This window comes from Antrostomus carolinensis, unplaced genomic scaffold (genome assembly GCF_000700745.2).
Source record: "Antrostomus carolinensis isolate BGI_N321 unplaced genomic scaffold, ASM70074v2 scaffold2251, whole genome shotgun sequence".
In the NCBI taxonomy this organism is placed as follows: Eukaryota; Metazoa; Chordata; class Aves; order Caprimulgiformes; family Caprimulgidae; genus Antrostomus; species Antrostomus carolinensis.
The window spans coordinates 26,894-40,630 of record NW_010294616.1 but is presented as its reverse complement, the minus strand read 5'-3'; the positions used below and the strand labels follow the sequence as shown (position 1 = coordinate 40,630).

Here is a 13,737-nt window from a genome sequence, read left to right as displayed (position 1 = left end):
GAATATGTAGTTTAATCATGTTATAGATGCTATATTTACAAATACGTATGTCTTCATCTTTCCACTTTATTTTTATAGCACTGATAATAATTGGTCCTATGTTCATATGATTATCAGTATATAATTTAACTTTTAGGTTTTAAATGCCTTGAACTTTATTAAGTTTATTATGCTCTGAATTTAATAAGAAGTCAGGGTGTAGGAATTTCTGTTATGTTTACATGCATTAGTTAGCATTGTTTGGTGACATGATTTGGTTGCCAATACGTGGGTCTGTAGTACCTTTTGACATGGCCTTTGGTGTCCCACCTGGCTTGTTTATAGCTGCTCTTCTGGGTGCTATAGTCCTCTGTCATATTTACCTGCCCCATGCCGGTGCTTTGGATACCAAAGGGCATCTCCATTGGCACTCAATAAAAACTAAACTAAGGCCTTGATTTTGGGAGGGAAGAGTGGAGGGACGCACAGGTGATTTCTGAAATCAGTAGTATTAAAGATTTGAGTAATAGAAATAAGTATTACTTGAAAAGATCAAGATTGTCAGGAGCCTTCAACAAGAAATGCAGCTGTGGTTGCTAATGGCTTTTCACAACATCTGGTTACAAGTTAGCATCAGTCATGAACGTGGGGGAAGGATGGATGTGAAGGTCAGAGTTCTGAGTTGACTTGTCCTTACTTAATCCATATTATAATGCCATGCCATGCAAATACACTGTCAAGTGTATTTGCCCAAATAAGATTCCTGAGTCCACTGAAACCTGGAAATTCCAGCAGAATGCTGATTGTTGTTGGAGCCAGGGTTATATTATGATTTAATGGCTTTCTGGGCTTCATTTGATGACCTGGCCTAGAAAAACATTTTGAAGTAATAAAGCGTCTGTTTGGCTCCAAACTAATGAGAGAAGCATTGCTCTTTGCATTAACTGTTCTTTAGGAATAGCTGCGGAGAGCTACTAATAAACCTTATTAAAAAGCTTAAGCAAGATTGAAGGAAATAGAAAACAGAGAAACTATTCCATTCCATGTGAAGTGAGTACATTAAAAAAAAAAAAAAAAAAAAAAAAAAAAAAAAAGCAAGCCCACAGGGTTTTTGCCTCCCCTCCATGTGACTTGCAGCTTGCTGCACTTCAGTTACGTTGCCTCTGAGATACATTGAAGTGCAGCTCAGTTTAATGAAGAAGTGGATAGGACAAATCAGGGCTAGAGACTATTTACGACAGAGACTGGGTAAGTAAATGCAGCTGTAGATATATGTTTACTAATATTGTGGCAATGTTACAATATCAAGCCTGTAGCATTTAAAATACTACTCAGAGCTATCATTTTTTGGTGGTCCTTTCTTTGTTTCACTTGAGTAATTTGCAAGTGTGGGGGTACATACTATGCAATAGATTTATGCATAAGACTGAGAAAGGATTTAATTTTATTTTTGAGACTTCCTACAACAAAACAAATAACTTTCTTTTAATTTCATGTACTTATTTTTCTTTTTTTTTTTTAAATTCTTTGCTGTGTAAGTAACTGCTTCGTCTATTTTAGTGCAGTGCTCAAAATAATTTCAGTGGGAGTTAGCTGATGGTTTCTGGTGCCTTCCTGTTATTTTAATTATTTTCCTACTGATGAGGGAGAGGAGAAAACAGCTTATACTCTGAACCTCCTAGATACAGCATTTTCAGATTTCTGAATCTGAAAGCAGATACAGATACAGCTCCAGACCACTGAAAACTCCCCAGCATCAGCTTGTTCCAGGAATTCATTCAACCATCCTAGTAGGGTATTATTTCAGCTCTTTGCTTTTGTTCTCTGTGTCTTTTTATGAAGATTTATATGTGTTCTTATACTGAGTTTTATATAGGAAGTTCTGCTTTAAATTTATGTTTGTTTACATTGGTGCAAATTTAATATCAATATACAAGACAGAGAAATATGATTAAAGTTTTTGTTGTTGTTTTAGAGTTCCAGGCTTTTGATTTTGATATGTTTTTGTCTCTAGCAATTGGAATGGACCTTGCAGTTGCTATAATGAAATATTGCAATCTTAGTCAATTAGTAATTTCCAGAATGGTTGTTTTAGCAGTTTCAGTGCCTGCCATTTCAGTATTTAAATCTCAGCGCATAGACAAGAAGCTGAGAAAGAGGAATGATCAATATAGATTGTAAAGACCTATACCGAAGCCTGATTCAAATCTTTGGAACTGAAAAAGGAAAAGAAAACTCCTTTGTTGCTGGTAGTGTATTAAAGAAAATATTTCTAAGTGTTTAATGTCTTGCAATTAAGGGTGTGTCTTCCTTTCGCATCCTCTCGCAGGAAAGAGTGTATTAAATATTATAGTCTATCATGATTTTTGCTATCTGAATTAATCAGAATGCATTATCTTTTTCAGATAATCACTCCATTTAGGAGGCTAATATTGTGTGCTGAGAACAGAAAAGAAATGGAGGACTGGATAAGCTCTCTGAAGTCTGTTCAGTCCAGAGAACACTATGAGGTAAGTTGACATCCCTCTTGGTGCAACCTGTTCTAGCTCAGCAGATCAAACTACAGGACACAGAACTTGGGTATTCACCCTCCTTGGTGTGAAAAGTGTGTCTAATGTCAGAGTGAAGCTTCAGGTTAAGACCTTTACTAGCAAAATGAGAGCTTATTATCACACTTCTAAAAGTTTGGAGGGAGAGCAGGCTAAATACCCTTTGGAAAATACTTCTGGTGAACATTGCGTTGTCATCTCCTGTAATATGGAACCGTAGGTAATTTCAGTCAGCTGTGTTCTGTACTTGCAAATTTGTCTTAACTTCTCCTTTACTAGACCGCACAGTTTAATGTGGAACATTTCTCAGGGATGCATAACTGGTACGCCTGCTCCCATGCCCGACCTACCTTCTGCAACGTGTGTAGAGAGAGCCTCTCTGGAGTCACTTCTCACGGCCTGTCTTGTGAAGGTAAAATAAACGCTTTCTTCCCCTGTTCCTAATGCTGCATATGTAAACACATGGCTGAAAGTTTAAGGCGGGTAATGATTCTGAAAATAATGAGTACAAAAAAACCCTGAAGGGACAAATATATTCACTAGAGTGACTCTCTTCTGGGCAGAGGGACTGCTGATGATCTGGCTCACCCTCTTCATGCGCCAGGTGCCTTTTTCTAACTCATCTTAATAAAACAGTTCCTTCTGGTGCAGCGACCAGTTTGGAATGTGTTGGGTGTATGGTTTGCAAGAAAAGATAGGATTTATTTGATTTGCATGTCAAAAATATGAAACAAAATCATCTTACTGGTTTGCAGAATCAGCATTCCTCAGGAAAAAAATCCTAATGGTAATCTCTGCCCAACATCTATAAAAATTCTTAACGCTTTGTTCAGCACTACATCCTCTTCCCCTCCAGTTCTTGTTTGCTCTGTCACTGCTGTCCAATCCTGCAGTATGGGCAGGACACATGAGGCCAGATTTACTGCCTTAAAAATTCTCTCATGCAGTGAGGGGGTAAATGCCTTTGCGTTTTGGTGGTTCAACAGATGAAATCCAGCACAAAGAAAAAGGAGTTGTGGCTAGAACTTGAGCATTAAGCTTATCTGGAGAAATAATATTCCGCAAAGAAATATTTATAATTAACCTGAGACAGTTTATTTATTTTCTGCAGCAAGTTCTGTGAAAAAGTGGCAGCAAGTCTACTTGTGTTAGAATCCAGCAGGAAATAAAACATCTGTGTGACCTTATGCTATATATGACACATATAGATATTTACTTACCAGAATAGCTAAAAGTCCAGAAAAGAGTTACAGTTACACCATTCAAAACTTGATTTTTTGGATGCATGTGATCCAACTGCAAATGCATTTCTGTTATTGATGCTGTTATAATACTTGAGGTCTGGGCATAATAATGTGTATTGAGGAAATCTTAAAAGGAAACATTAACCCACTGTCCTGAATTGTCCAGGCTTTTAATGTAGCTAATGGTGCAGTTGCCAAGGAACGGGACGAACACGTTTCATAGAAATTAGAAATAGCATAGTTACTTCCAGCTTCTCTGGTGTATGTTTTCCACTGTGTATAAGTCGTTTGGACAGTTTTAAGGCAATTATGGCATTTTCAGTGTCTGATATTGGCAGATGGAAGTATCATGTGCTTAACTAAAATGCAGTTGTATTGCCTCTATGTACAGATACAGTTATATTTGCTCAGGCAAAGGCAAGGAAAGACTTCTTTCATAAAGAATTTATCCTTTCATAAGTTTGTATTATAGCTATTTTAAAGGACTGTTTAGCAAGAATTATTCTTGTAAGATTATCAATGTTAATTGTTGTAGTTCATTGTTTTCTGTTTTTTTCAGTGTCTTATTTTGCTTCTAAGTATGGATTTAATTTCCAAGATGTTGGTGTTAACTTTACATTAAGGAAATGTAATTTCCCTTAATTTCCAGATCTGGACTTTGACACCTTTCTGCATAACTTACTACAAACTAATACTAAATTTATCCACATTTCTGATGCCAGTTGATCTTTGATTAGTTTTTACAAATGGCTTGTGAAGGCAGTTTGGATTTGCTTTCACTGGTCCACAGTTTTATAAACATGTATGACCTGGATTGGTTTATATTCATATACTATGATGTTCTTTTATCTGTTAATAAGTTTATCTCCTCTTAATTCTTAACTACTACTTAATATCTATTTTCTTTATTTTTTCCCAAGTATTTTTTAAAATAAAAGGAGAACTTTAATTATGCATCTAATCTAAATCATTTGACAGTTGACTCTCTTACTGGAATACTCATACTTTGTCCCTGATTCTGAATACCTGCAAAAACCTGTGTTAACTATCTTTAATTTCTTCATCTAAGAACTGTATTTTCTCTGAAATTCTGATGTGACTGAGTTCATATTTACTTGCTTCTGCAATGTTCACTTCTAATGCATTTCACCATCTATTTTTTTGACTTGCCCTGTATTAGCAATATACACTGTTTGAGGAGATTATATAGGAAGTATGGAGTCTTAAGATTCCCCAGATGTGTTCTGTGCTACTTTTTCTCATTACATCTTTAAAAAAATGTTTAAATATTCATGCCTGGCATCTGAAACCTCCAGCACTGCTTTACGCTGGAAATCAATTTATATCTATACTAAATTCAATTTTTTGTGTGGTCACTGTTCGTGGGCTACTCTATTATGAGTATTATGAGTATTGAGATGTGTGAGAGGCTTCTTCTCAAGAGATACTAGAGCTCTTCCTCCTGTCAGTGGTTTGGGTTACTGGTACACCAAGTTATCTTCAAAACAGCTTAGAGTCTTTTTACTCTTTGTGGTCTGATTCTTGACCGTTAACTGTAGGTAAAAACAAAAATAAATCTCATTGCTGATACTTTGCAACTTATGATACTTTAGAATATCAGTCCTGTAATATTTTATTCTCTTAGACCTGGTGGTCTCCAGCAGTGCTACACAACTGTTTTTTTCAACTTGACTGCACAACAATCCTCATTTCTTCTAGAGATAAGGTTGATGCCTTCTTTTTTCAGGGCACCTTCCCTCCCAATAGCCCTTAGCAATGGTTGACTAAATTAATTGCAGACCACCCTGAAGATACTCCTGTAATTTTTGTGGCAGCCAGTGTAGGAAAAGAGGGTATGTTAATACTTTTGCTAGGGAAATAACTGTAGTGTGAACTTGTGTCTTTTTAGAAGTCAAAGAATGAATATGTACATCAAACTGAAGACGTAAATTCATACAAAACTGGGCTTCATTCTTTCTACTGCTCAAAAAGCAATTGACTTTTAAAAAATTTAATCATACACTCCTTTGAGATGCGATGCTATTTCCTTCCTCTAGTTTCTTCTTTTGTGTCTTCTCAAAAAATAATCTTGTCACTTACCATCCATGGTGTGGCTTGCTGCAGCTCTTCAGATCCTGGGTTTGAATTTGTCCATGCCTTGTTGAGAGAGCAGAGGTTGAATACGGGGTCCTGAAATCTAGTTGAATTGTAGCTCAACAGAATTTGAAAATTCCCTTGCTTTGTTAGGCCTTCGTAATTTGGAATTTCCTATTGCCCCTCATCCCTGATTTGTTGTATTTTGATCTATGTGGCAAAGACAAATGCGTATCATTTATGAGTAGGAAACTGAATTCAGTGGCATATCTTCTCCACAACATTCAAGTGGTAAAGCTGTTCAAGGCCCATCACTTGGAAATGCAGCCTTTGTTTCTGTGGTCCTGTGAGAGCTGACTTCTTTAGATGCTTGGAACCAGCTCAGGTTTGCAAACACACAATATGATGCTGAGCTGTTTTGAAAATGCGAGCCTTCCCTGTTAGTTGAGGAATATGGGATATTTGCACACTTTGGGTCTTTTTGAAATGACCAGAGGTATTATTGTAAAAGCAACAAAACTTTTTCTGTTTCCTTCTCTTTCTTTGAGCTAAGCACATACTTTCACACATCTCCCAGAACAGTGAGGATAGCTCTCACACTCAGATGTTGCTTACATAGTCTCAATTCACTTTTTAAATTGATCTGGCAATGGATCAGTGGAATTAAAATGAGAAATTTATGATTCACAAGACCTTTTGTACCATGGCTTAATGTTTTTTAATGGTGGACAAGCAATGGGCCAAAGCTTTTGATAGTTTCCTGTCAAGTGTTTGTTTGAAAAGAGACTACTAATTCTGGTCTGCTGGCTAGTTCTCATAAACCTTTAATGGACTTTGCCAAAATAATTTATATAATGCACTGTAAATAGAATGATGTAATGTACTTCCAGTAACAGAAACACCCACAGTTGGGTGAATCAGTCTATTTGGTCTAGTATGATATCATTAACTAGTTATATTAATTGAGTTGAACAAAATGCAAGTAGTTACTAGATTGTCAAAATGTCTGCCAGTACTACACACTTGTACTGAGTATTCCAATTAGTAGATTTTTAATAAATAATCCAGTAAGAAGTCAGGCTCATCTTCACTTAATGTAACTTCTTGGAAAATATTGTAGCCACCAGTATTCTGGAAAAATATATCACCACCTAACCCTTCACTTTCTCAGCTTCTGGGAAAACAAGCAAAGTATGGTGCCCAAAAGGGATCCTTTAAGCAAAGAAACAGAACTCCTGAAGCAAAATACTTCTGTGAAAGTACCTCTCCTGTCACCTCCTGCAAATTTAAATGAGGTATCCAAGTTGTGTCAGTGGAGGAATAGAAAAGACAAAAATACAGTTAAACGTATATTTCTGCCTTAGTACCTTGCATTGCACTGAAAAAAATGGGGACCGATGTGGATTTGAGGACACACTTATCATGGGCTACAGCTGAGTGGTTAAACCGAGCTTAGAAAGTTAGAGCTGGAGTGATTATGAACTGAATTTTCTTTTAGTTGGCTTGTGTCATGTGTGCAACACTAAGTGACATTTACTTGGCTGCTTTATGGAATATTTGTGTTTAATTTTTTTAAGAAGATATGTATCACTAGAATATAGCAAATAACATCGTATACATGTTTATGTGCTTTCCAGTGTGTAAGTTTAAAGCACATAAAAGATGTGCTGTCCGAGCAACAAATAACTGCAAATGGACTACGTTAGCCTCAATTGGAAAAGACATCATTGAAGATGAAGATGGTGTAAGTACTATTCATATTTAAAGTATTTTCCAAAAAAAAAGTGTAAGCATAGAAATGTTGCCATGTGACCCATTGGAGTTAATGGTTGGTGGCTATATTCCTGAACGCTTTTCAAAGTTTAATGTGGTGTTCAAAACAAAAGTTATATTCCTATCTCACAAGAAAAGTTTAGTTTCTGTGGGCACTCAATTGCAGCTGTGTTACAAGATTGTAAAGGCCACATGCAGAGAAACTCTGAAGCTGGAGAACTGATCCCAGAAGTTCCTACTGCTCTTAAATAAAGGTGGCATTTTACACTGTTACCATGCTGTTTTGGCAATCTATTTTGTGTCCTCCTTACCAATAGCTGTTCCCCAGGAGGCCTATTTGGAATTCACTGACATGTCAGGAGTTTTTTTACTGATGAAAGCAGGAATTTTAAAATTAGCAAGAGAAATGACAAAAGCTTTTCAGAAATTTATTGTGATAGATGGGTTATTTTTACAAACAAAACTATGTATGTGCCACTGGTGTGAAACTTCTGCCTAGAAGGTTAGTACTAAGTTGCACGCCTCTTTGAGTGTCCTGAGTTGCCCATGGTATTAATGGGACAGAGTGCACTGAGTAAAGCTTTGCATGGCATTTAGGGACTGCTTTATAGAGCTGTGACTTCCGAGCTGTAGTGAGGGGCCACATAAAGCCACAGAGGTATTCTGCTGTCCTGCCTATTCTTCTGAATTTTAGTTATATTAATTGGTTTGTGTCATGTAGTCAACATTAAGTGAATGGGTACTTATTTGTGTTATAGAGTTGCTAGATTTAACTGCCCCATTGTTTTGTGGTTAGTTGCTACCATAGTACCATGAAAAATGGTTGAGAGAGATGTGTCTCCCTTCTTCAGTTGTCACATTTTCTGCCTAGCTTGTGAAACACCACCATAGTCCATATTCATAGCTGTTGGTTTGCAAGCATCAGCGTCAGCCATACTTGCTTCTTTGATGAAAGGGTAGAGCTGTGGGAAATAGTTTAGATCTACCTATATTTGAGAGACAAAAGCCTTTAATTTCTATTTCTGAGTATTTAACTTTTATGACTACTTCTTCACAGATAGCTATGCCTCACCAGTGGTTAGAGGGTAATCTGCCCGTCAGTGCCAAATGCGCAGTCTGCGACAAGACTTGTGGCAGTGTGTTACGCCTGCAAGATTGGAAGTGCCTTTGGTGTAAAGCTATGGTAGGTGCAATGAACCACGTCCAAGCATCTAAGATTTTGCCAGCTTTATTACTCACCGTTATTTCTATTTTGTCATTTCATAACTGTGCTTTTAGATTAAGGAGGAGCAGGCAGCTTGTGCAAACTCAGGTCTTTCTAACATTAATAATTTCTCAAGACTGTGCTACTTGCTTCAGTTAATTTTTAATATGCCCACAAATGCAGCTTTTCTTTAATAGGTGTTGTCATCCAATGTGTTTTCTCTGCCTTCTCCTGACTGATAACTGAGGATTCAGATGCCTGTTCCATATGCCTGTGATCATGTTACTTTCTTGTCTCTTTTATTGTAGATACTGCTGTAATAATATTTTAATAATATTAGTAATATTATTTATTAATATTAATGTAGTAATATTTTTATTACTGCAAAATCTTAAAGTTCTCTTTTTCAGGACACTCTGTAGGTTGCTGATTGAAATTCTGTAACATGCCATTGCTGTTTCCCCAAAATACAGTTTTATCTTAATTTTTTAAACTTGTTTAAAAAGATGGGTTTCATATGCTAGGGTATAAAAGTGGAAAGTCGTCGGTTTTGTTGTTGTTGAAGCTTTTGGCATATAGATGTCCAAGGCTCTGTGTCTAGGCAGTGGGAAATGATTGGCGTCTCCAGAGGTGATTTGGAATTCAGGTGAAGTGTAGCACCCTCTGCACGTGCCTGTTTTTCCAGTAACCGTGAAAGAGACCTCTACAGCGCATAGTTTATGAGACTCACCTTTGGTGGGTTGGTCTGGCTTGGTCAGTGTGCTACCTTTAGTGCAGATCTGTCTTCCAGAACAGCCAGGTGGACCAAGCACATACAGAGCTATTGCTTTGCGTGTGCTCAGTGTGCCTGCTGCCCCCAGCACAGATGCTGGCTGCTGGGAACTCGGGCCTGCCTTGCTCGTGGATGGAGGTAAGCAATAATTTTGAAAGGACAATTCATATCTGCTGTAGGGGTGCTCCCGACTTACGTTTTGTGGAATGAGTAACAAGCCTTTGTGGTTGAACACTGATGGTTTTTTTTTTCCAGTCATGCTCTTCTTCCCTCCACTTTTAATGTTATATATTAGTCCATTTTTATTACATAGATACTGTATCAGTTATACTTTCACTCTGAAATGCCACTGTAGGGAAATAATTTTTGTTTGTTTTGTAGGTTCACACTGCCTGTAAAGATCTATATCCACGTAAATGTCCACTTGGCCAATGTAAGGTATCGATCATACCTCCAACAGCACTAAACAGTATAGACTCCGATGGTACGTAGTATTGTAGTATGTTCAGTGGTAGCTCTGGGCTTGCAGTGCCTAGTGAGATCTGTATAACTAAAGAAGGCTAAAATTCTTCTGCTGCGCAGGTGAATGCAGTCTTCAGATTATAAATAAAAGAATAATTTTCCATGAAGCTTTTTAGAGGATTATTAAACCGACATGATTTAAAAAATGTTTTTGAAAGCTTCCCCCACTAGAAATTTCCTCCCACTTAATTTATGACCCTTGGAAAGTTTTCAAGTGAATGACCAGAGTCCTCAGATGACGTGAGCTGCTACCTGCCTGACATTCTGTGAGTTCTTAGATTTTAGATAGCTTTGCTTTGTGCAGACATAAGCTTGCTGCACAGCTCAGATCCAACAACTACTTTACCAGGCTAAAAAGAGGACTTTCTTCCATAGCTTCTCTAAATTTCTTTTAAATGTAAGCAGTGTAAGAATACTGCAACACAAATATAAAAACCCAGCAAATGTTCAAAACTCAGAGCTGCTCTTTGGTGGCTCAGGATAGAGACGTGAGCAATGGGAGACTGCGCTTGAAGGCAGGGAGTGGGTTTAACAAGGAGTATCATGAAATCTAACTGCTTTAATTTTGTAGTTTGTGTTGACGGCAAATGTAGACTGACAACTTTAACAAAATTGAATTAATTTGATTGTATGAAGTTAGTAAAAGTGATTGTTTACACTGTATATATTCCCTCTGTTTACTTGCTGTGTGGTGTCTTAGACCACAGCGTCATGCTGCTATTTATTATTCATGCTAGGAAGATTGTTCCATATGTGAAATTATTTTTCTTGGCATTTAAATAAATTAAACAAACCTTCTTTTAAATTATACATCATGATACTGTGGAATTAAATTAGCATCCTTTAATGCCAATTTTTACTTGCAGCTTTAGTAATGTTTTTAGTTTTTCAAAACAACATAGTCATTTTAATATTACCTGAAACAAAGTCAAAACCTATACCTGTGATAGCTGATTTTGAAGTGTTGCTGAGAAACCACTGCTTCCATGGACTGGTCATTTTAGTGACAACAGCGTCCATTACTACAGTTTAGGAAGGGTGTTACAGAAAGCCTGCTGTAATTAGTTAAGACCTGCATTGACTTTAAGAAGCTTTGAGTCATAGCTGAAGGTCTGTTGTTCAGTGGGTCTATTATAATTAATAGTGTAACTTCAATCTGAGAAAAAGGTTCTCATGCAAAGTCTCACCTGGGAGCAACTGAGCACAGTAACTTTTAAAATCTGTGAATACTTTTAGAAAGCTCATACAAACGTGGATAATCCAGTTCAACCCAGTAACATTAAAAGAAAAATCAGATTAAATACCAAACACTTGTAACTGAAATATATATTTAATTAGGCAATAACCTATGAAGATCAGATTTGAGAAGTATTTAAAAAAGTTAATAAACTTTTTCACTGTGGAAAAAGAATGAAGCTATTGTCTTCAGGATTTTACTAAATCCCTAAATCCAGGCACTAAAAATACTGGAAAGAAAAAAAATGAACTGGTAAATCCTGAGCAGTCATGTTTTGCTTGCAGGGCTAATATTCAGTTTAGCATTTACATTATGCATGATAAAATGTACTCCCTTTGTCCTTCATCCCTTTCTTACTCTTTACCATGATTTCTTTTTGTGTTGTTCATATTAGAAAACCTTATTTATTTCATTCTTTCTACCTGTGTTCACAGGTTTCTGGAAAGCCACATGCCCGCCATCCTGTGCCAGTCCTCTTTTAGTTTTTGTTAACTCAAAGAGTGGAGACAATCAGGGAGTAAAGTTTCTTCGTCGATTCAAACAGTCGTTAAATCCAGCTCAGGTGTTCGATTTAATGAATGGAGGACCTCACTTAGGGTAATGACCTTGGAAATCTTGAGCAATCCTTTCCAAAAGGGAATTTAGTGTAAAGTATAGTGTTGTGTTGTCCCCTCGTTGCTATAATTCTATCACCAATATCTACTGTGACTTCCTAATTAAAATCTGAGTGGTAACAGAATTTCAGGATGAATTCCGGTGGGTGAAGGGATTGTAGGGTAATGTTTTCTTTTTAGAAAAACTCACTCAAAAATTCAAAACTAAAACCTATCAGCCCAAATGTTTTGTGGCTTTTTGGCTACCTTTGATTTCTGTTAAACTAGTAAGGTTCAAAGCCATTACAAAGGTTTAGATGCTTTCCTGAATCAGGGCCTTTATGCACAGTTGCGCAGGTGCTTTTCTTCCATTTCATATGCACGATTCAGATATTCCTGTGACTTTATTGTGAACAGCTATGGAATAAAACTATTGTCTAAATGTACTCTATCTTTTTGAATTCTGAATGCAAATGCCAGTGGGGGAGTCTGCAGTGGGTGATGGACTAGTACACTAAAACTTTTGTCATCTGAAAATAATATTCAAAGTATGGTTTAGGCAACATATGCAAATGGTCAAGAAAATGAGCATCTTGCAAAATTTGGAACAAAAGCACAATTAAAACCATCAGGCATTCTGAAAAATCTAAGGGTTGATTGTTGGGAGAGATAGGGATGAAATTTGCATAGCAGTGGCCACAACCCAGGCACTTTGCACCTTCATAAAGATGAAATGCATGCACATTTTTCCGTTGCCTAACTAAATTCCACTCAGATGTAGCATTGTGGTTAAATGGCCTATTAATATCAGTTACAGCAACTAGAAACACTAATTTTTCTGCTCTTAAAGATGCAGAATTATGCTTGCATGATAAAAATGTAGATGAAACAAATGCACAACATTTCAGTTCAAACAGTGGGCAAATAATACAAATGTAATGGAATACAGCTGTGGACTTTTGTAATTAATATTGTGTTATAAACATGTTACATTAACTTTTAAAGCTGTAATATTATTTTAATTATAACCCTGATAATCTGAATTTAATCTAAGTTCCTTTTGGCTAACATTTTGTACGTGTAATTGTAATGGCAGATAAAAGCTCATATTAACTGGAGAGCCAATTTTTGAGAGAGGACAGTCTGAAAAATATGTCTGTCTGTCTGCAAGTTCTCTTACTTCGTATAGTTGTACGTAACAGCAGCATGGTTCACGAGGCCCACTTTGGTTTTGCACAGTAATTGTAGGTCAGGTTGGTTGCTTTTAAATATTTTTCCCAAACAGTTTCCAAAGGGAGGTCCTCAATAGTTATTCTGTCAGGTTATGCTGATGCCTTTTTTCTTCTAGTTGATCTAAAAAGCAGAGCTGTATTATTTGAGACAGTATTATTTCTAGGGGTTTTCTCCCTTTCCTCAGGGTAGGAGAAATTGTTCTGGTATCAACATTTTTTCCTTAAATATTTGCATCTTTTGTTCTGAATAGATATCTGCCTATCATATATCAAGTGACATTTTTTTCCTTAGAAAAAATAGAAATGTTTCAAAAAATTGTGATCTTAATATGTTGCTTTTTAGAAATAGTCTTGAGATTATAGATACTCTGGAAAATAACATGCGTTAAAAATAAACATCTTTATTTTTATTCTTTTAAGAGCTTATACATTATTCTTTGGGGTTTTTTAAGTTTAAATCCCTGTTGTTTTTACCTCTTGGCTGTTTCTTTCCACCTCATTCCCCTTTCCTATGTGTCTTACCTTTCTATTTGTTTTG

At 36.6% G+C, this 13,737-nt stretch overlaps 1 protein-coding gene across 1 annotated transcript in view; it reads left to right on the top strand.

Moving 5' to 3' along the window:
• LOC104517553 (diacylglycerol kinase eta) overlaps window positions 1-13,737 on the top strand; it is a 56,298-nt gene that overhangs the window by 16,401 nt on the left and 26,160 nt on the right. The window contains exons 3-8 of the mRNA XM_010177663.1: window positions 2,385-2,489; window positions 2,808-2,940; window positions 7,504-7,610; window positions 8,697-8,822; window positions 9,997-10,099; window positions 11,809-11,971. Coding sequence (XP_010175965.1) covers window positions 2,436-2,489; window positions 2,808-2,940; window positions 7,504-7,610; window positions 8,697-8,822; window positions 9,997-10,099; window positions 11,809-11,971 — 686 coding nt within the window. The 5' untranslated portion in view covers window positions 2,385-2,435. The remainder of the gene's footprint in view (window positions 1-2,384; window positions 2,490-2,807; window positions 2,941-7,503; window positions 7,611-8,696; window positions 8,823-9,996; window positions 10,100-11,808; window positions 11,972-13,737) is intronic.